General features: G+C 46.5%; 1 protein-coding gene across 2 annotated transcripts in view; it reads right to left on the reverse strand.

Moving 5' to 3' along the window:
* LOC144722650 (rho GTPase-activating protein 7-like) overlaps nucleotides 1–23,142 on the reverse strand; it is a 155,299-nt gene that overhangs the window by 67,967 nt on the left and 64,190 nt on the right. For both annotated transcript variants that reach the window (XM_078600918.1, XM_078600919.1), the window contains one exon: nucleotides 9,110–9,143. In XM_078600918.1, coding sequence (XP_078457044.1) covers nucleotides 9,110–9,143 — 34 coding nt within the window. The remainder of the gene's footprint in view (nucleotides 1–9,109; nucleotides 9,144–23,142) is intronic.

Consider the following 23,142-nt stretch of genomic DNA (forward strand, 5'->3'; position numbering starts at 1 on the left):
TTCCGGACAGGGAGGGGCCCTGGGGCTGCAGGTAATATCCTGAAAAACTTGCAAACAGATACCCACAACAGATAAACAACGAGAGAGGTGGATAAAGGACACCAGGGGGAATTCGTTGGCAAGATTCGACCCAAAAGACAACAGCCCAACGCAAGCGAGCGGAACTGCCAAATTGCACGTCAACACGAAACCGTTGTTGTGCGAGGAATCTGCTTCTTCCTGAAGGACCCCACACGGACTGGGATCTGCTCAATGTCGTGGGCGATTATAAATTTGATGAGGTTGTAAAGCAGTATTTCTGTAACCAAATCACCGAGAATGTGCCCAATCTTGTCAAATCTCAGACGTTAAGCAGGGTTGAGCCTCAATAGTGTTTCGATAAGCAATCCCTATGCATAGCAGATGTTATAGGATATGAGGCTACATGGTGGGCCACAGATGTGCAATATTTTCCATTGTTGCTCAAAACTTCTATGCGCTTACGTCTATGCTCCCCACCTTACACAAAGTGCATTGACCAGCGTGGTAAAGTACGGTAAAATATCCCCTACGATCCGCACGACGTGGAGAAGCCTTCATCGGGTCTGCCAAGCAACGTGCAGACACTGCTGCAGTGTTATAGGGCAGGTCATAGCCTCGACGGTGATGTACCACCAAGGCTTCGTTCACACACTTATGCATCTCAACAGGCGTTGCAATGCAGTGAGACATCCGTTAAACTATGGCAAGAGTGAGCAGAACGTTCAACAAGAGGAAACCACTATCAATCTTCATCGGAGTCTGAACATTTTCATCGGAGCCTGCCGATTATTGTAGTCCAAACCACTGCAGAGTGTAGATAACAACTTGCAAGCATAGAGGATTATATGTAAAGCCATGGTAAACCGTGTATAATTTGTGCAAGTCGTATTAAACTACAGCTTTACGATCAACCAACCATGGCATTTTAATATTAAGCTGATCAAACCAAAGGGTTGTTTTCCTGGAGTTTTCAAAAAATGCCGAACTTTTTTTGTCCTTTAAGGATTCCTAAAGCAGCAAATAGGTACATTCAACTTACAAAGCATGCCATTTCAGACCTAATATCTCTGTGGTTCAACTGTCACTTAACAGATGCGGGCTGAAGCCTACTGAATAACCTTTCAAGTGGTAAAATTATGACAGAATATAAAAAAAATCATTGTCACATAACAGCGCATCCGAAATAACCATGCGAGTGTGGCCTACGCACAAAAGTAAAAAAAAACTATAATTTTCCTACCACAAAACTAATAATCGGTGTAAAAGCACAAATTTATGATGTCTTCTGATAACTTAGGACACCTGGACTCGTCTTGTCCTGATGTTATGAAACAACAAAAAACTATTTGGAGCTGCACTGGCATAACAGTGCAAACACAACTCTAAAGCACCTCATCACAGCCGTCATTAACACAGAAGATAGGCAACTGCACGCCTCCGATTAGCACGGTTACCTCCGTATGGTGCGAAAGAAGTTCAACATACGTACGTACATATTTTCTGTTTGCAGGCAGTATAGATTGATGATGAGAGAAAAACAATGTGTTTTTTTCAACAACAGATATGCGGTCAGGTTACATTCACTTGCGATGGAAAACACATGCAGCCGATGATCACTGTTGCCTTGCCGCCTCTGCAGACAACTATCATGGTGTCTGGCAGGACCTACTCCCTCCTGCCATCCTGGGTGGCTTTTTGCACCGTGCACTTACCTTCACATCCAAGGCTCGTCTCGCCGTCAGCCCACCCAGGTGGGCCGAACGGTGCGCGCTGATCTTGTGAAGAGAGCCGCCTGCGTTTGCTCGCATGATACACCCCGGGCTCGACGCCGACTGGCGATCTTCGCGGCGTTGGCGCACCATGCGCCGCTGCCATGGTCCAGCGAATGCCTTTAGGGCTTCGAGTGGTCAGGAGGAGCACGCCAGCTCCGCTAAGCTGATCGGCCATGCTCGTGACAGTTTTATTTATTTTGCACTCAGCGAGGGAGGATACGTATACGCTTCACAAGAAGCTCGGACTATATACGTGAGCAATGCTGTTGTCACATCCAGCTCAGCTGTTAGATTAGCGAGGCTCACCACTGTGTTGGGTTGTAAGGTCAGGCTTGTTCCAAGGTCAGCTGAACCTCGTCAATATCGACCACCCTGAACTGGCCACATGAGTCCGTCCGGTGAAGCTGCATCATTTGGTAGGAATCCAAATGTAATGTGCGATGGAGAGACTGGTGCCGATCATAGTAACATGGAATTACCAACACTGTTTAAAATCACCAAAGAAAACGAACACCTTCCAAGGCTCATTTGACCACATGATTGGGGTGGGTTATCACATAACTGAAAAAACAAGTAGCTCTTGCAACAAGAAAGGCATGTGTGATCATTTCTAGTCGACGATAATGCATGGCCTTCCAAATATTCAGAGAATGGTCCTTGTTGCAGACGGGGACGATAGGTCAGCACACAACGAATGGGAAATTTCAGTTACAATCACTGTGGAATCTTTGAAGAAAACCCCATCACCCAATGCAGATTATGTGGAGGCGGTGAAGTTTCGTGAATCGTGAAAGTATGGGCGGAACGCAGGCAGTCGGGGCCAATTGGCAACGCGGTGCGTGCGAGCGAATGCGACAAAACATTCCGCACATTCTGCAGCTAATTTACACCACAGCAACACATTTATCTCAATTGCCAGCTCCACCTCCCATCAGATGCCTATGTTGGCAATCACAAAGAAGAAACCCAGCAGCAAGCCGACCATTCAGGGTCACGGTCAAAGTCGTATCGTAATAATGCCCACTAAATACTATACTGGGCTAGTAAATGGGACCACAGGGCTTCTGTCCTAATGAGCAGCACACTGCATTATGACTACTCCCCTGCAAAGAAATCTAGAAGTCCCGAGACTATTTTAAGAGTTATGGTCCTGCTATTGGATGTCTGACCTATTACTTTTTGAGTGCATTTTTATAGAGAGGAACCTCAGATTCCCTGGAGAAAACATATATACGCACGAGGGTACAGCACTCGGAATTAAAGACCTAAATGGGCCTACCCGAATTACAATCCAACGCTAAATAGTCGTAAATGGCAATAGCATTTTTCCACAAGGAGCGACTTTAAAAAAAAATTATTGTGTCAGTTTTTTTTTCCCCCAAGCCACACAGCGAGTTGGCGGCATGGCTCAACGCCTCGCCTGGCAAAACTCAGAGCTCGCGCACCGGCGCTCTTTTGGGGAATGTGCACAAAAAAAGCCATGGCGTGTGCAGCTGTACAACCGTCGGGCACCAGAGAGGCAACTCCACCAACCTTTGGCAAAATAGGACAAGCAGGGTCACAGTAGTTCGCTGACGGTGTGTCTCTCGGTCATACGTTGAACGCTCTTTGCCAGCTATGTGCCCCCCACTTCTTGTATTTCAGAGAAAATTACACACGAGGTAGGTGGTTCAGTCAGACTGATTTGCACAGCCATCTTCCCCTTGAGACTAAGGCACGTGCTTAATAACGACAGGCCATGAGTGAGAGCGTTTCAGTGCCCAATGGCAGGATGGTGCTTACCTCCTTTGTCGTTACCAAGCCGATCGCGGATATTATTTCACCCTCGTATGCCCAAGGACCAATGTCTCTGTAGAACAACCACTGTTGCTTTCTCATCGAGGGGGCATAAGCCCGGTGGTAGTCAATCAACTATAATACCGGAGATAGATAATTGACAAGCACGCTTTTTTTTCCGGCTTATCTCAGCTTGCTCGTTTTATACCAGTAAATTGTTGCAATCTAATAAGACATACGCTACCTCGTTATGGCTCCCTGAGCCACGGGCAATATGCATTGGATGCTGTCACTGTCACGAAATGCCAGCTGCAACGCGACACAAGATAGGCCCATGAGCTGCAACTCTCTGGAAATCCGAGCTCCTCCAAGCCTGCCATCCCAGATGCGACTTATCTCGAGACGAGCATATGGGCCGTGCTGGAAGGCAGCCTCCATTTGTTCCCCCGTTGCGAGCGAGAGAGAGAGAGCGCGCTGAGTGGTGCAGAGTGGCACGGCGATGATGTCGCTTTTCACCACGGGCTGCGATGGACGCTCCCGTGTTTGTTTGGGATCGAGTGGCAGGTAAGTGACCCCCGTGGGGTCGGGGGTCAGTGCCTGAGGTTAAAGGGCGGTAGAGCCATGCAGCACCACGCGCGCCGTTTTGATGTCAGATACCCGAGCGTGCTTCTGTCTGTATAGCATTACGCCGATGTCTGTTCCGGTGGAGACTTAAAATTTGCGAGTATGACGAGTGCTGCTGGTTCCTACGGGTCACATCAACATAATCCCGTCTGTCCTCGTGGCCTAGCTTGCCACACAACAGCCGACTGCTGCCAGGACTTCAGTCATCCCATCAGGATTGGTCACGCAGTTTGGGAAAGTCCTGTGAGATTTGGTTTGGGGTTTATGATGATTATGAAGTGATGTCAGAGATATATTACAATCGCGTGAGAATTATGGGCTGGATATATACTTATATACTTAAACGTGATCCAGAGTATATGGGATACTTATCTTAATGCTGCCAACAAAATGAAAAACCTCGTAACTTCAAGATGGGTCTCTGCCTTCCTACTCATTTGAAGGTATTCCATGAATTTCATGGTAATGCCACTGCTCATCATGGTACGGTGAAATAATTATACACGAACATGCATCAACTGGGTGGAGTGGTGGCACAGTGGTCAGCACACTGTGCTATAAAACGGCATCCTGAGTTTTATTCCCAGTCACTGCTAATATGTAACTTGCTGACCCACCCCTACTGGACATTTGTGAAAAAAGAGCTTCATAGCTCAGTCTAAATAAATATTCAGACTCAGTGGCAAGGAATATCCAAATTAGAACTGGGCAACCTCAACACCTACACAGTAAAGTATGGTCGAACAACCCCCATGACCGAGACTGCTTGATGAAAGGAGGCCTTCATCAAGCAGTAGAGTGATATTGGGCTGTAAATTATTAATAATTATTATACACATAAGCCATAATTAACGTTACATGAAATAAGCAGATTACAATTAACGCGCTTGTGTCATTTATTTAATTGGTTTAACCCAACTGAGATTTAACACCGTTTTGAATTTGAGAGATCAGAGTTGTGCAGGGACTATCATTGATCTTGACGCTGCAGTTGTGGGTAATTTAAGAATTTTTGGTGTGTGAGTTATGCCCCACGGTATCTTTAAGATGCCCTCCAGAACCCTCTGGTTCATTATGCCTTTATAAATTCCCTTTATAAATTCCCTTTATAAACTCCCTATTCTGCTATTAGGCAGGGGGACAAAAAAATTAAAATACTGAACTTTTATGAAGTAATTTAATCTTCACGCAGGAATAAGCCTGCACTTAATAATGTAAAGATACAATAGTCCATTTCAGGTTTAAAATTAAGCGAATGGCATTTGGAATCGTTAAAAGTTGCAGTGCAGATTATAAGGAATTTGGTGAAGAGTATCGATCCTTAACGGGGTCAACCGATCCAAACTGAATCCGATTGTTTGCGTTACCCAATGAACAAATGCACAGCGGTGTGCTTCTTGGAGTTTAACGATAGAGATTTGCATTAACTCGGAGCTTAAATGCCGTGGCAATCCAGAAAACACGGAACACCAAAGGCATAAATGGGGAAAAAAGCAGAAAAATACAACAACAAAAAGCGCGAGAAATTTGAGACGACACAGGAGCGAGAAACAAGAACGATATTTGCTCACACACACACAGGGGCTAAACAGCCGTCGAAGTTTAGTACCTTTATGATTGGAAAATGTGAGCCAATTTTTTTTTATCCCTGACTGAGTTTGGTACCATGAGATATGGATAAAAAGGCCTGTCTCATTTTCCTTCACATTGCGAGCTTTTAGACATATATAAGGCCTGCTAATGCATCTTAAATAACAAAACATTTCTGGGTAAAATGCAGTTTCTGTAAATGCTCAACAAAAGTGCTGCACGTGTTGTGGTGGTAGTTATATAAGCCTGTAGCTACACTATGGATGGATACAGAACCATCTGATAAAAGCCACCACATGAACGGACTCACGCACGCTTACTGAAGTCATAAAATGTGAAAATACATCTATCTGTTGCTCGTCCGTGATATTTTCAGAGGAGGAATATAACTTATTAAATGGCTGAACAAGAAAATGTAGCGATTGGCAAAGACAGGCTTTGAAAATAAAAATGACAAAGAAAACTAAATCTACAAAGGGCTTCCACTAGTGGGAGCTCTGGAGAGCCCCTCTAAAGCAGGAGTCAGCAACCTGCAGCTCCAGAGCCACGTGCGTCTCTCTAAGAGCTGCTTCGTGACGTTTTATTTTATTTTTATTAAAGATCATCGTCTCGTATGACATGCATTGCGGCTCTTGAAATATCGAGATTTTTTTTTTTACGAATTCGAAAAAAAACGGCTCTTGTTGATATTTTGGTTGCCGGCCCCTGCTCTAGAGGGCATTTTGGCCGACACTTTCACACTCCCAAAAGTTGTAAAAGGTGGAAGTACCCACACTTAACCCCACCACACCGTGACCTGCAGATCGACTGACCGCCGTGAGCCAATTAGAATGCTGGGTGGACAGAAGCGGAGGGATTTAAGAAACGTACCCATTGTGTCCACTGCCGCACCTGGAGATCGAACCAGCGACTTCTGGATTGCAAGTCCAGCGTGCTAATGATTACACCGCAGCAGCACCCCCAATAATATTATCAGTAAAAACTATAAGCTGAGAATAAGAAAAGGTTGAGTTGGAGCAGCCTGTGCCATCACGGGCTGGTGCCACCTCAAAGGAGACCACAAAGAGACACGGAGGAGAAGACAAAATTAGAGCTGTCAGTCATTTTCACGAGATTGCCAAGAGCATGTTATTGCAGGCACCGGTGAAAGAAATGAAAATATTTAGAGGAGGCAGCTATGAGACAGAGCTTCTGCCACATAAACTTCTCTAGCTCTGGCATAGCCTCGAGTGGCATGCAGATCACCGGGCCCTGTGTACACATGTGGGCCGCCCCTAGGTTCCGTTTTTTCAGCTCGTTTTGCTTGCTTAACCTCCGCTAATAGAATTAGGCACCGAAAGTGACAAATGGGTCGCAATCACAGCAAGCAGCACGCCGCGGGTTCAGGAGGTCACAACGCGGAGTGCTGTCGATAAGCACCGAGCTACTGCGAGCGTCGAGTTCACTAGAATAAAAATGATTGAATAAATGTATAATAGAGGTTTTTGGGTTAGATCGCGTAAATATATAAATGTATCGTTAAAATCCGCCACCACCCAACACAGCCAACCAGTAAGGGTTGTCACGTAAACAGAACATGCCAATTCGTCACTAGTACAGCACACCGGTGTGTTGGAGAGCCAAGCCACAACACGTGGCTTGGCCGACGTGTTAAACTGAATAAATGTAATATAAAAAATCAACAAGGCCTAAGATTAGGGTCGGCTGTCGGGAAAAGAGGCTTGCAAAATGAGCTGCTTCACAAACGATGCCAGGGCGCTGGAGATTGAAAGCAGGTGCCACGTAGAATTCGCTGAGACGCGCGTTCTCCCGTCAGTGCAAAGTCCCTTTCTCATCTGGCCCCATTTTACGCAGCACCGCCACACCGTACCAGGACAGGAAGCAAAAAGCAAATTGGTCGGAACTGAATCACAAACAAACGTCGACTGCTGTGCCCTACAAATCCGAGAGCTTTTTTCTCTTTAAGCTTTTGTTTTGTAAGCGACGTCTCAATCCACACGTCGGGCCTTTATGAGGGCCGGCCGGTGGCTGAGTGACACCCACTTCCCACCCCCTCAATTTCCAGCTGCGCCAGTTGACGCGGTCATTCGGCAGGACGCCCCTCCCTGCCGACGCCGCTCAAGACTGACCTGGCCTGCTGGGTCGCGACCCCCGGCCATTTACGGGGACTTAATTACGAGCCCTCCAATGAGGAGGAATGTTAAGCCGAAGCACGGTCAAGACACAGGCCCCTAAGCCACCGACAAAAGATAAAGGGTAGCGAAAAACAATATGGCTGGGCGTGCGCGGTGGCAGGGCAGGACGCGTTTCGAAGGCTTTGATGAGTGCGCGCGCGCCGCGTGTTCCTGCCAGGAGTCGAATCGCGCTTTATAGAGATGCTGTTTGTTTCAACACTGGTAATTTACTGCCCACGATTGGTGTGCACGGAATGCAGTTTGATCTCCCAAAAGGGGGTGACTTGTGGGTCAGACTCACGCACGCACATGGTTCAAAATCCAATTCCACCCATGCTCAGAACTGTGCAAATCACGCACGCATGAACCTGCATGACCGCACACGTGCTGTGGCTAAAATGCCGAGTGTGCTCTGTGCGCAGCGTGAACCCAGCCCACTGGGAGTTGGCCTCCCCTGGGCTTGCTGACCTGCACTTCTCTCCGCACCCCTTCTCTCCTCCCATGAGGCTCTCCAATACAAGCATCGTGCTCACATGGACGGAGCTACATGCAGACAGGTGTGGGGCCTGCACGGTTAGGTCAGCTCAGAGGAGCGTTCCATTAAGATTGTCGAATGGGAGGGCAAGGAGGCGAAAACAGGCACTGGGAAATCCATCCGTGGCAGGCTTGGTGAAGGGGGACCGGTGGTTGTGAGTCACATTGGACGGTAACTTGGCAGCTGGTGTTACGGTCCTAGGAGCCAGCTGTGCATGAGTGATTGGGGAAACCTGGAGTCCCAATGTTGAGTAATGTGCACGCTTTAATATTATATTCCTGAGTCACCAACGGAGAGTTCCCAGCATTGGTGAGGCATTGTGACATAGAAAGCTGGGTAGCTTCAAAGGGTTAATAATTAGCACACATTCTTTCCCAGGATCAGTTAATAAGTCTATCTGTTAATTTTGCACTCCTATAGCAACCATAACAACAACCCTAATGAGGGAAATTCACATATTTTATTCATAAAATGTAATCAAAGTTAAATACTAAAAAAATACACACAAACTAATCTCCATCGGCATCTGTACTTCAGTTATGATCGTAACTTTGACAATAAGTACCCTTGAAACAATCACAGTACCGTAGTGTTAATAGTAAACATGAACTACTCACCAGCCTTTTCCTTGTGCAGCCTCACAGCCAGAACCTACAGGGAGCAAACACACAGCGGATGTTGTTAGTTCGATCAAACTTATAAACCGTTTAACTTTTAAGGCATCTAAAAATGTGATACAAAGCAACCATAGAGAGGACTGCAGAGCTTGGGCAATTGTTGCCAACAGCTACCGCGTGGGTGCTGCCTTCCAGCTCGCCTGTGATTCCTCGGCGATTGTGAGATGCGGTTTGCATGGACGATGATGCTCATATAAAACTGAAAATAATATTATTCAAATTAACCATACGATACACGTAGAAAAATACGGACAACAACAAAATAAGAAAAATCAACAAAAACAAGAAATGAAGCGGTGGCAGCGCACACCACGCCCAGGCTGGCACAACTGCTGCCCACGCCAGGCTGATGCCAAGGGTACTCAATGGGAAAGGACAGACTGATGCAACAACTTCCCGACGTTTTATCAGATTGGTGATTGGTGGGGGCACTAACTAGAAAAGGGATGGGCTGGGAGTGATTTGGATGGGGGTGGGAGGGCACAAAGGTGGGACATTTGTGAGAGAACATTGCAGTACTAGCCTTTTGCCCGCCCAAGGATGGGTGCGTTTCAGTAAATCTGAACCTTGCAAGCGAAAAGCAGGCCGCGACGTGATATTCATTGCATCAATTCGTGTGCAATTTGTAATGCTGCGGTGATACAGACCTATTTAATTTAAAGGTGATAATCCCTTGTTCATCATGACGTCCTTTTACTTTGATGTCTCAACAGCGTTACGGAGATCGCGTGACGTGAGGGTTCTGCCTTTGTAGTGAGGGTTGTGAGTTGACGCCGAGGAGGGGGGAGGAGGCGCCTCGACCCCCCATGTGGAGTGACGTCACCCGCTAATTAATATTAATGGTGGGGTATCCATGTGGAGGACGTCACCTGTTCATGATTATTAATGAGGGGGGGGGTGCTACATGTGGAGTGACGTCACCCGCTCATGATTATTAATGAGGGGGGTGCTACATGTGGAGTGACGTCACCTGTTCATGAGTATTAATGAGGCGGGCTAGTTGACGTAGAGTGACGTCACGCGCGGGACACACAGACATTATTGGCTCATTATAGTAGTAAATGAGGGAAGTAGCTACTAAAATCACACGCTCTCGTGCCTGAAGAACATGTGCCGTCAGTCTACACTGCGGAGGCTTTCGCGGTTGTGCCGTACAGCTCTCCTATGTGTTTTCAGGTTTTACGCGTGTTGTTTTCCGTATGCCGGCCAATGGCATTCACTTCCTGAAGAAACTCCCATTGTGTGGAACAAAACGTTTGGACGACACGCCGAGCTACACAACCCGAGAACGCACCGGAGAACTACACCGTCAAGTCTCCGTTGCGAAGTGTGCAATGAAACACACTTGGCTAAATACATCAGTTTTTTTTTATTAATTAACATCAAAGGACCCTTGCAGCACCCATGTGTTTCAAGTGATCGGAAACCTTATGGGGGAAAAAAACCCGTGAGATTGAACGCGCTGATGTTTGTTCGTGGTCTTGTGTTTGCGTGCGTGTGGCGACTTACATGCCAGTGTCAACACTTAGCAGGGAGATAAAAAAAACCTGGAAGAAACCGTGACATCTTGGAGAGATGTTGACGTTGCCAAGCCACCTCTTACATCAGCAAGATCATCCTCACCCATCCAACTCTCACCCAGGGCCCCTAAGCAGCCCCCCCCCCAAAGCAACCCCTCGTGTCCTTTTCCCCGTCTTCCTGTCCCTTTACGACCTCCTCCGCTCCAGCAACAATCCCTGCGTTGGCCTCCCCTTCCTCCCACAACGCCGGCAACTATCTGCCCTCAGCAGCTCACCCGAGACCCAGGCTCGAGAGTGAGACGCACACAGAAAGACAAAGATCCTCCGAACAGCCTGAACAGATTGTCGAGGCAAGTGCTGTTACCGTGCACACAAGGGGGTGGGTGGACAGCATCACGCCTGACTGCCTTTGACTCCCCAATGGCTATGCTTACATAACCACACTCGGTACTCATTTGAGGCTGAGTCGACCTAGATGAGGCCCAAGCCAAGACCTGTTTAGATAATCGTCACTGGTGTTGGTCGTAAGCGGGAATCGAACTCGGGTGGCCGAGTTGGTAGTGCAGCACGCTAATTGTTACACTACTGCTCCCCACACACTACCACACACAGACAAAGATTCCCCCCTATATAGCCTTAACAAAAAGTTGGGGCAAGTGCTGTTAGCGAGCACCAATAAAGGCCGGCATGGCACACGAGCGGGTGGGGTGGCAGGCACCACGGCAGACCGCCTTTGTCTCCCTAGTGCTGATGTTTTTACACACCACACCAGGTACTCATTTGAGGCTGAGTCGACCTAGGGGGGGGCAGGTTCGGTTTAGACATTCGTCACTGTTATTGGTTGTGAGTAGGAATCAAACTCGAGTCGCCCGGTTCATAGCACAGCACACTAACCACGATGCCACCGCTCCCAACAACAACTATGCCACCGCTACCACGAAGACACATATATACACAAGCACTGATCTCCTGTCCAAGATCCCAGAACAATAATAACAATGTAACTTACCTTTGCAGGAAACCGTGACTAAGTGTCAAGCCTTTCTCAAGAAGGTACTGACTTGGTTGGGATGTTTGGCCACATCCTTTTTGAACTAAGCACGGCATGTGGGTGAAAACCAGAGGAGCTGGGGCTGAATAGAAGCCACGTGTACGAGGGCATAACACTGGAACGTGTCCCTGTTTGCCCCAAGCTCACACGCTGCATTCCGTGTGCGCGGTTTGAATAAGACCTGTAAGTCGGTTGCAAAGAAACACCTGCTTTATTACCAAACCTTCCCGCTTCATGTGACAAATATCGGTAATAATGTTCAGCCCTGTTGTGAATTCACAGCTGGATGAAGGCCTCCCCATGCCATGTTGGTCACAGAGGTTGTTTTACCATAATTCACCACGCTAGTCAGTGTGGACTGAAGGTGGTGGATCTGGGATCGGTTCGGATATCACTCGCCACTGATAAGTCATGGCCGGTAATCAAACTCAGGTTGCTACGTTTAAAGTGCAGTGTGCTATCAACTGCCCGACTGCTACTCCATTTATATATATACTGTATATACAAGGCAGTAGGTAAAGATGCAGTCTTGAAACTGCTTTCTCACGCCAATCTTGGCAGAAGGGCCTCCACTAAAGGGACCTTAAGAGAGCCAATGTCCAACTGGACATCTGTGAAAAAGAGCTTCACATCTCATTGGATTCCTCCAGTCTAAATTAAGATATTCATTCTGATTCTGCCAATCTATAGGGTTTTCTGGCCTACTCTTCCATCATGGGCAGACACACATATATTTATTTGACAACCGAAGGGAAACTTCCACCTAAAGGGTTTTTTGCAAGCAGATTCTGGTCTCCCACTGGCCCCCTGAGCCCCCACCCTCCATCTCCTCTTCCTCACCCGCCCCCCCCCCACCTCCCTCCGTGGACGAGCACAGCAAACAGGAAGGGGACCCGGCTGGTTCATCGCGGTGAAGAATGATCCTCCGCTCCACAGCGGTCTCCTCTGCTATAGCCACGCACGAGTCACAGGTCCCCTCGGAGGAGGGACGACCGCCGTCCCAGCCACGCGAGTCTCGCCAAGCCGCCCAAGCGAGGCACGAAGCAGCAAGAAGCAGCAGCGGCTTTCGGCTCACAGCAAGGCGACTCTTGCATTGAATCGTGGAAACAAAACAAAAATGCACATTTCGGAGGAACTGAACATTAGACGCCAGACGGGTGGATCGAAAATGTGTTCTAAAAACCCGACACTTGCAGGATTAGTTCAGGAGCTATGCTGGGCTTAGAGGCATTCATTGCTGCTTGGCGCGAGTAGAAGAGACGAAATGAAGTTATACACGGTAAGAGCGATTCACGACGGGGGAGCAGGTATATTTATTTAGTTCGATTTAGATACGCAGACTAAATACATTTACTTTATTACGAGGTGGCGGTGCATTCAGCTAGTTGCTCTTTTCAAGGATGACCGAGTAAGGTAAACTAATAATGAATACGACGAGCAATCTCTATTCATAAACATCAACGCAACAGCGAGCGACACGAACTTTCACAACAACACAACGTCATTAGGCCAGCATGGTTTTGCAGTGGTAACACTTGTGTCACGCCAAGGGTTCGAAGCCTGACCCCGGCGCCTTTCTGTTTGGGGTTTCTATGTTCTCTCGCTGTTCTGCATGGATTTCCTCTGGTTCCCCGGTTTGCTGCCATAGCAAAAAAATACAGTGTAACTGGTAGTGACCAAACATCCCAATGCTGAAAAACAATATCTACAAAGTACTATTTGAGATTACGCACAGCAGCATCGCCCCCTACTGTCAAAACTTGGCAGGACCCATATGAAATTTGTGAGGCTTTCTCTGGATATACATGCATAATATATAAAAGTAAGCAATTACTTTTATAATATTCATATGATGCTGCTGTCAGTTTCTATTTGGCTCACGGTGAAGGCATTTGCTGCCTCCAGTTGAGGTTTTCCACCAGGTCAACTGAACACCGTTTTAAATATAAATTTACATTTCAAATCAATATCTAAAACGAATTTATTTAGAACTGCTTTTTGTGTTTCGTTTGTTGTCGTTCTCCCGCACCTCCGACGAGCACGGTTGGCTACTACGTACAGCGCGAAAGAAGTTCAGCATACATAGCGTGCTGGATTCACACAACTTACAGATATAATTACAACAATACACACATCCCCGAATTGCTTTAATGGTGCAAACTGCACACGTGTTTTCTATGTACGTAAATTGCAATTTTACAAGACGTAATTTTCCAATTCTGTTCTGGTTCTGACGAATGGAATATTGCCCATTTAAAGTGGTCAAAATCTCTCGCAGATTCCACGGTATGTTGGGGCAATGCCGTGAAGAAGAAGGCATCTCGCAGTTGATATTTCTGCCGACTGCCATCCTCGCAGCCTGCGGTCACGTGAGACACGCCAATAAGAATCCAGCACGTGTTAGCCGGCCTTTGCAAAGCCAATTGCGGGTCTTGTTTTGTCTACTCTCTGGGTGCTCTCACAATAACGGGGCCCTATAAACAAACTTGATAACTTCTCATTGATAAGCCCCCCCCCACCCCCTCCGCCTGAGCAGTTCTGCACATGCAACACAGCCGTCTATTTTTACTGCTGGCCGCCCTTTTACAATGGCATGCAACAATGGAGTGCAAGCTTGGCACGGAGGAGCGGTATTGTTTCGAGCAGGGGGGAGGCTCGCACTGCGAAAGGGCTGGTGCTGCCTCGGGGGGGACAGATGATGTTTAGGACGGCTGACCTACTGTGACTTTCACTCCTTTGACAAAACGAATACAGCCGTTGCAACACAGTTGATGTCTATTGTAATATTGAGATGCGTTAGCTAAAAAATAAGGGCTATCGAAATGAGAAAAATGTAATCGTCGCCGATTGGCTCAGAGGTAAAAAAAAAGCATTGAGTTGGTAATATTGAGATCCTTGGTTCAAATCTGGATATCAACCTCCCATCATTGAACCCAGGTTCGCAAGTGTAGACAGTTAATGGTGTAAGCCTGATCCACCAAAGCCTGCACGTAAACATAATCGTGTTAAATTAAGTTTTTATGCAAATTGTGAAAAACATCCAGTTCTGAGAATGAATATTTTAGTTTTACTGCCACCTGACAAACATCTCTAAAGCAGGGAACGTAAGAAAGTGCAGCGCACCTAGTGTACATAAGCGGTCATTTGACGAGATCTCCGACGTAGTTTTGGGATATCACCTTCCACAGGCCGTTCTCTAGCACGGAGCGATGCACTGCTCTGTGCGAGTTCATAATGGACACACGTGTGTTCATGTCGTGAGCGGACATGGCCGAAGTAGCACGACGACTGGAATAACATTGGGAAAAATATAAAACAAAGAAAGCTGATAAAAATTAGTAAACATTAAAGTTGTAGGATAATCGAAGAGTGTACAGTGTGAGTGTGATGTGTATACATTAAAAAAAGAAAACTAAAATTGAGGGCACTGTCCACGTAGTAATTGAAGACTTGGAATAGAATACAAATATTTTAACAAGTATACGATCCTGACTATGGTCGTAAAAGCATTGGTTTCATTATGTAATTCAATTATGAACATAAATAAAATAATCGAAAAACATAAAAATGTCATGCAATAAAAAAATACTTTTACTACAGCAGTTACAAATGTAATTTGTACATTGTCTTTCTGTTCTGCTTTAGGGAGCATCTCTAGTGATGGCCAAAACATGCCCGACGCCGAGTAATCGGATTTTTACAACCTACGCACGCTTCCCCCCATCCCCCCCCCCGATAAGAAGCTTCTCGTTATAGTGCGCCAGCACTTCAGAGGAAATTCAATTTAGCAGCCATCGCGTGTGCCAGCCGGGGCCTGTTACTCTGCGCCGACCTTCTGCTGCAAAAACAAAATGAAATCTGAAACCTCAACAGGCCCGAGGGATACGAGAAAAAAAACGAAATCGCGAATATTCGGTACAGAGTTCTGTTTGATTTAATCCTCCAGCCTTAATGGCCAAAATCGCTCTCGTGTGCATTTATTATGGTCGCTGTAGACAAGCCCGCTGACATCTGCATCGAATAATTCGCAGATAAAGGAGCAGCAAGGAATGTTGGTTTTCCCAAAAAAAAATGTAATAAGCGAGTGTGTGGTTTTATTCTCAGGCTGAGAGTGTCCTTGCAAATACATCTTTCGCAGCAGACGTAGAATAAAAATCCTCTTTACGCAATTGTTTTTGCTTTATTTTCATCGCATGTGGAACGTATCTCTGTATCAATGGAAGTAATCGGCTTGGACAGTGATGGCACGGACCCACCAACACTGACCGCGTGCGAAGACTTCAGGCAGGGGTGATGCAACTAATTATTGCAAAATATCAATTGCCCTGAACTAACTTAACACTCCAAAACAATCCATCTGTCTTACCGCCCATCCACGCACTGAACCCCAAAACCACAAATATTAAAGTTTTTAAAAAGCGACTCAAAATGTTTAATATACGTTTTGTTTACGCAGAACAACCTCGCCGAGTCCCAATACTTTTGCAGGAGGATCTGCTTTGCAAACTTTTTCCAACTCCTTTTTTGGTATTTTTTGCACATGGGAGGAAACCACAGCGCCTAGAACCTCCCCCCCCCACGCCACTCCACCCACCACCACCCAGCCCCACACAAAATATAGAACAGCGCTCAAATTCTGCGTGCAAAGTGCAAAACATAGTTGCCGTACTTCCCTCTCGAGATATCAACTCATTGGCCTGCAGATAATAAAATCATGATTCCCATTGCTCACCGTTGCATGAATTGCAACCGCATTACTGCCAGTGCTGCTGCTGCTCACGCTTTTAAACTACGGAGAAATGTTTGGACTTGGGGATAGACTGCGATCAAAACTACAACTTAATAATTTACAGCTCTCTGTTAATTTACTGCTGGATGAAGGGCTTCCCATACCATGGCAGTCATGGGGGCTGTTTCGTCATACTTCACCATGCGGGTTGGTTATGTCCGGGATTACTTTGCACAAATAAAATAAATAAATATACCTGGTCCCCCATCGCGAATCGCTCTTACCGTGCATAACTTCATTTCATCTCTTGTACTCACGCCAAGCCGCAATGAATACCTCTAAGCGCAACATAGCTCCTGAACGAATCCTACAAGTGTTGGATTTTTAGAACAATTTTTCGTTCCATCCGTCTGGCGTCTAATATTCAGTTCCTCCGAAATGTGCATTTTTTCGTTTTAAACTGCATGTGTTGTACGCACATGTGTAAATACCATTGCGCGTATGAATTCCAAGAAGACTTAGACACGCTCTCAAGGGTGATTTGAGCTATGCCTTCCAGAGGGCTGAGAATTTAGTGCTGCCTTAGAAAAATAAGAAAGGGAATTCACATCGAAGGAAAAAAACGACTCTGCCAAGAGCTAACCTGCTTGATCAACAACATTCGGCACATGACCACGTCACCCACAATACTAGCAGAAACCCTGCACCTCACTCATTTATCATCCTACTTACTATTGTTTCTTGCTGGTTATCCGAATGACATTCATCATTACTGCTTACACTTCATGTCGGTAGATTTCAATGTAGTGGTACTCATGGTCCACCCTAAATCGCTAAAAAAAAACCATGGCGTATTCAGATTCCTGATGCACAAATGGATAAGTAAAAACTCTCCAGTGTGCGACTGTGGTCATCCAGTGTATAACGACGCATTGCCCGATCCCGAAATATACGAAGGAGACATCACAGCAATACACTCGGCTGATGCTCTGCATATACATCAGCCATACGACAGAAGAATACAGGGGGTCACGTGACCCCATTATCTCAAACATACAATGTTAAAAATAACCCGATTCTTTGACGCACGATTTGACGCGTGGCTGAATAAGACGATAACCGTGCGAATTATGAATTGATTTCGATCAAGGAGTCAATGTATCTTTACACAGAGTGCTAAGTTAATCATGGTTAAATCTTGACTTCAAGCTTTCGTGACTGCAGGAATTCATAATCTTTGGGTCTTTCGGTAAAGTCACGTAGATAGGTTCAAAGAAAATAACAAAAAACTACGACGTTTCGATCACAACATCGATCACAACATCGAAACGTCGTAGGTTTTTGTTATTTTCTTTGAACCTATCTACGTGACTTTACCGAAAGACCCAAAGAATATCAATCATGGTTGTCCTATGAAGACCAGGGTATTTGCCATAGATACGTGGATTTGACACAACTTGCTCAAGACCACTAATGGAGGCAAGCACCTCCGTTGCCTGTTTTGAGAATGGAATCTCAGTGAATTGCTCGGACCAAAGCTTTGATGGTCGGTAAGAAGGTGAAGTAAGTACTTATCAACATATGGTTCACTCGAGCTCACCTCTTGTAAGAGCTGCACCTTCAGTGCCAGAGTGGCGTTCACAAGTTGCGAGGCCTTAAACCGACGTGGCCATCCTACTAAGGGCAGCTTGTTCCAATCAACCACTCCCTCCCCTGGCCCTCTTCCCGATCACTCGGATCTGCCTCCCGTCCCCCGTCCCTGGCACCTCGCGTGGCTCACGCATACATAACACGAGCCTCACACATTAGCAACCTGAAAATAATTCAAGGGGTGGGAGGGGGGGTACTTAGCAACGAGAGGCAACTTCACATCTTTCAGAGATTGCGACGAGGTGATCGCAGGTATATCACATCTGTCTCCATCACAGCCGAAACCCCCAAACCAGGTGCCGGTTTCGTGGGCGTCGATTGCATTGGCCGCAGCTGGCGCGGGTCATTTATAAGACCCGTGACAAATTACTGGACAGCTGCCAAGAGCCAGCACGAGTTGCAGCTCAACCACCACGTATACTCAGACCAAAAACCACACGGGGGGGGGGACGGCAGGCCGGTGAGCATACATGAACCGCAAGGACCGAAATAATATAAATTTTTAAAAGGTGCAATCTACAGCAATTTCAATAAGTGTAACGATAAATAAGCTGCAGCTATCCTCATGTTGTCTCTGTTACGGGTGCAATGTTATTGCTGGGGTCTTTGGGACAACAAACTGTCACACCGGCTCCTGAGGGGACCTTTAGACGATTAGCAAGTAGACCAGACTCTCAAACGCAATGTCAGTGAACATACCACGATCTTTGTTGGAGGGCCATGCACGTGGAAAATATAAATATAAAGGGAGCACCAAAAACACCACATTACGGCATCGAGATGCAATTTTTGGCACAATTGCAAAAGAAGTCTGGCTATTTTAGACCGGGATTTCACGGCGCCCGCCGTCACTTTTTGTGCGTCCTGTGTTTGAAAAAAAACGCATTTCCAAACATTTCCTCTGCTGTAAAAAGGCATCCCACAAAATCGGCGTCTAAATAAAAAATAACAACTGGGACAAAGGGGGGCACAGATGGACCTCACACAGCAACATAATTCCGTCGCCAGTCACTCGTTGAGTTTAATTTGCCGCAGTTATTGTTGTTGCTGTTAAAGATACTCCGACTGATGCTCCTACTGTTGTGGAGTAACTCATGCAGCCGGCTATGGCTGCAGAGTTTGGTAGTACATGTTGTTTACGTCGTTTATTGTGAAAATTCGGTCACAGTTCCTATGACCACTGTTTCATTGCTTTTATGGTTTTATTTTGGTGATTTTCGAAAAGTTTTTTGGTTTCGCCATGTTTGTTTGTTGTAGTACAGAGTTAGACTGATGGCCTTAATCTAAGTTGTCTTGTGGTTGTTGTTGTTGTTGTTTGACTTGCATCCCACTGGGATATTTGCACAGGGTTGGTGTACGGTGATTTTTCTGCAATATTTTGCTGTCTTTTCTTGGATTTTCTGTTTGCACTTAGTCACATATTCACTTTAAGATGTTTTCTTGTTCATGTTATTGTTTTTTGTTTGTTGCGGTTGCACCCGATTCAAGAGCCGAATGGCTCACAGGGCTATACCTAATGAATACACTCTTGAAACTTTAAAACTTTTTGAAAGAGGATGGTGCTGACGAGCACCACCGTTGAGGCTGGGAGCTGGTGGGTGCTGGGAGGACAGTGCAGTGGAGGAGGAGGAGAGGGGCTCAGAAGCACAAAGAGTGGAAGTGCTGGCGACGAATGCTGCTCGCACCTCTCCAGCGCGCCACGCGGCTTTCCGGACCGCCGAGCACCGCCAAGACGCTCTAGCAGGGGCCTCGTTACGCACGAACACAATCATGTGTCTGCGTGTGTGTGTGTACGTGCATGCTCTTTGTACACGAATACGCGCTGTGCAGCTTGTGTACGGGTAACTCATCGGGTTTGGCAGCACTGTGAAAACCCAGGATGTATATATTTTACAGTGATCACAAGCAACAAAAACGTCTCATTGCAAACGAATATATTATTTGTTTTGTACAGTTGCAAAGCAGATTTTTTCATTGAATGAAGATGGTTGAATGTTCAGCCTTAATACGTACAGACGTTAGACCGGTGGTACAATGCGTGCAGGCTGTTTGGGAAAACCAATTGCAGAAATGAAATACCCACCCCAACACAAAATGTAAGCGTGCTATTTAAAACATGCATTCGTATATATAGAATGAGAGGTCACCACGGCCAGCACAGGTGATGGCATCGCTGAAAAGTGCGCAAAGAATCATGGAGAGGTATATACTTGGAATTATGCTGAGTGATCTTAAAAGTATAGAAATACATTAATAAGCATACAAAGGTTATAGATATATTATTGAGCGTTCATATAAATAAATAGATTGGCTTCAGCAGGACCCGCTGAGAGAAGGGATGATGGCCGGTGGTCGAGACTCACTACGGAGTGGCAGGCAAAGGAGAAAAACGCGCCTGAGAGGACGTCCACCGAGGAGAGTGAGCGATCAAATAAGAAGCTCGATGAATTGTTATGGCTCGAGATTGTGAGAGCTTGTGGTAGTTTGGGCAGGCATTCATTCCACAGCAGCAGATGATGATGATGACAATGAAAGGCATGGATAATAGCAGTTATTCTCACAAATAATAATGAATAATAAGACCTTCCCATAGCGCCTGCCCATATCACAAAGGATGAGGCTATTTCGCTGTAAATTACTTTCAGTGCCTACATTAACAACAAAAGCAGTTGCCATTCGCTAACAAGCAGCTGTGATGTTACCACAATCCTTGGTGCATTACATTAGACACACACACGCATATTTTACGTGCTATTTTTGAGCTGGTAGTTTAAACAATAATATAGCCACACAATTAGCTCTCTTTGAGCTGGTGGTCTAGACCAGGCCGAGATCATTGTACATTGTACCTGCAGTGTGGTGGTCACATGCATGCAATGCATGATGGGAGCAGTGCCTTCCTGCTGTTAGTGAGCGCACCCTTTGCACGTTGTTATTTCGACACAGAGGTAACCCCAAACGCAGCGTAGGCGAACCTTGACACAAATTTGTCCGAGTGGACACCGGAGTAGCTCAGAGTTTGGAGCATGTTCGGCCTTCGGGCCCCAGTGATTCGCGGGAGAGGAGCGCCATGCGGTGCGGGCGGTGGCGCCGACGCGAGTAGATGGGAGGATGTGGCCCCTCCGAGTGGTGGGGCGGTGGCCGTCCATCACGCGCGTCCCCATTGTTGTGCGACGCTTGGCGCTCACGGGCGCGACAGCTCCGGCTCCCGCCGTCCCTTCCTCCCACCCTGCGTCCCAGAATAGACGCCCTGCTCTCTCCGCCACTCTTCGTGGCCCATTGTGCACTCGGTCTTCCTTGTAAAAAAAAAAAATTGCTAAATTATTATTAGTATTTTATTAAATTAATATTGGAAGGATGACCAGGAGATTAGTTATTCTTAACACTGGAATTTTTCGTGTTTTGTGTTGTTTGGGGTGAAAGGGTGAAGGGTTTTGAGGGTGAGATGAGACTTCCATTGTCCACTTGATTTACGTGTGTTTTAGTGAAAAAGCCCATCTCCATGACAATCATCATCTTCATCCATGATCGATCCACTGCTGCACATAGGCATCTCCATTTCTCACGGTAATGCGACGCAGAAATTAAACGAGTATCTGCATACGAGCTGAATTCATCGCTCCATCTCTGTATTTAATCTGGGGAGCGTTCCCTTACTCGACTGGACTTCAGGCCATAACCCTGTCCTGCAACATATCCTACCCAAGGCCACCGACTTCTCTTAACAGTCACCATGACGTATCTAACCTGTACTTCCAAACACTGGCAGAGCCAGCGGGGGGGGTGGGGCACGTGCCCCCCCAATGATCCGATTGAAATCCCTAATTTCGATCGGATCATTGGGGTTTATTAGTAATACATCGGCATTTTGCGACCCCCACTACCACTGTGTAGCATATTATTACGTGCCAGGGACTCTATGAGATGATAGGACAATAGTCTGAGTCCATAATTGGCAATGAGTAACGGCAAAGCAGTTATAAGTGACTCAGAATTGTGCGCTGTTGTGTATACAGTACACGACTTCCCTGAAGGCATTCACCTTCAGCGAGCGCGATGCCGATCACACACGGTTCGAATTCGACCCTCGATCGATGGCTGCGCCATTGCCGCACACGAGTCGAATAAAAAGCCAGGGACAAGTCCTTACTAACAACTATCATTTTTCATTGCTGGAGGGGTTGCCCCCCCCCTACCTGAAAATCTTGGCTCCGCCATTGGTTAGAAGCATGCATCTCTCCATGTTTAGTTGTGCACTCATCAGATTTTGTTCCATTTTCACCGTTAAAGTCAATGTTTTTAATTCCACGTCATAGCCGTTAATACGCAACTGATTAAAATCACTCTTAATTTGGCACATTGATCAGGTTCAGCTTTCCAAAAGCGCTCCAACCCACTCTCCGCCTCAATTCACGCCCAAAAACAATACGCCTGGGTTTTCCCATTCAGCCTTATTGAAAGTCGTAAAATAGCGCGAGGGAAGTGACACACAGTACGGGAAAGTCGATCTGGATTTCTTGTCAAGCTAAACACAGACACAATGAACCTCGTGCAGAGGTGTGCCCCTGAAATCCACGGTGACTTGGTGGTGGGGTTAGCGAACCGTGATGGGATGGGGCCCACACAGCACGCCCACCTGCTGCGCAATGAGGAAGCAGGAGAGCAAGTAGGTGTCAGACAAACAATACCCCACCTTGGCGGATGGGGTTTGAGTGATTTTTCCTTGGTTTGTGTGTGTGGGGGTTTTTTTTCTCTCCCCCTCCTGGAATATCCTCGCACATGAAACAAAAATACACTCTACTCAAAGAAGGATGTGGCTGCACACACTGAAAAAAGGGTTGACTCAAGTGGGGCTTCTTTTGGGGAATAAAAAAGTACGTATATCTTTACAACGTACATCAGTATACAATGTACATGTGTAGCTCTTTTGGTCAAACATTTGCTGGTCGGAAGGGTTGTTTGACCAGACGGCGCCAGTATGCGAGGAGCATACATGTGGCAGCATAGGAGAGTACTGTACAAC

The sequence above is a fragment of the Lampetra planeri genome, chromosome 15 (assembly GCF_965212315.1).
Source record: "Lampetra planeri chromosome 15, kcLamPlan1.2.h2, whole genome shotgun sequence".
Classification (NCBI taxonomy): domain Eukaryota; kingdom Metazoa; phylum Chordata; class Hyperoartia; order Petromyzontiformes; family Petromyzontidae; genus Lampetra; species Lampetra planeri.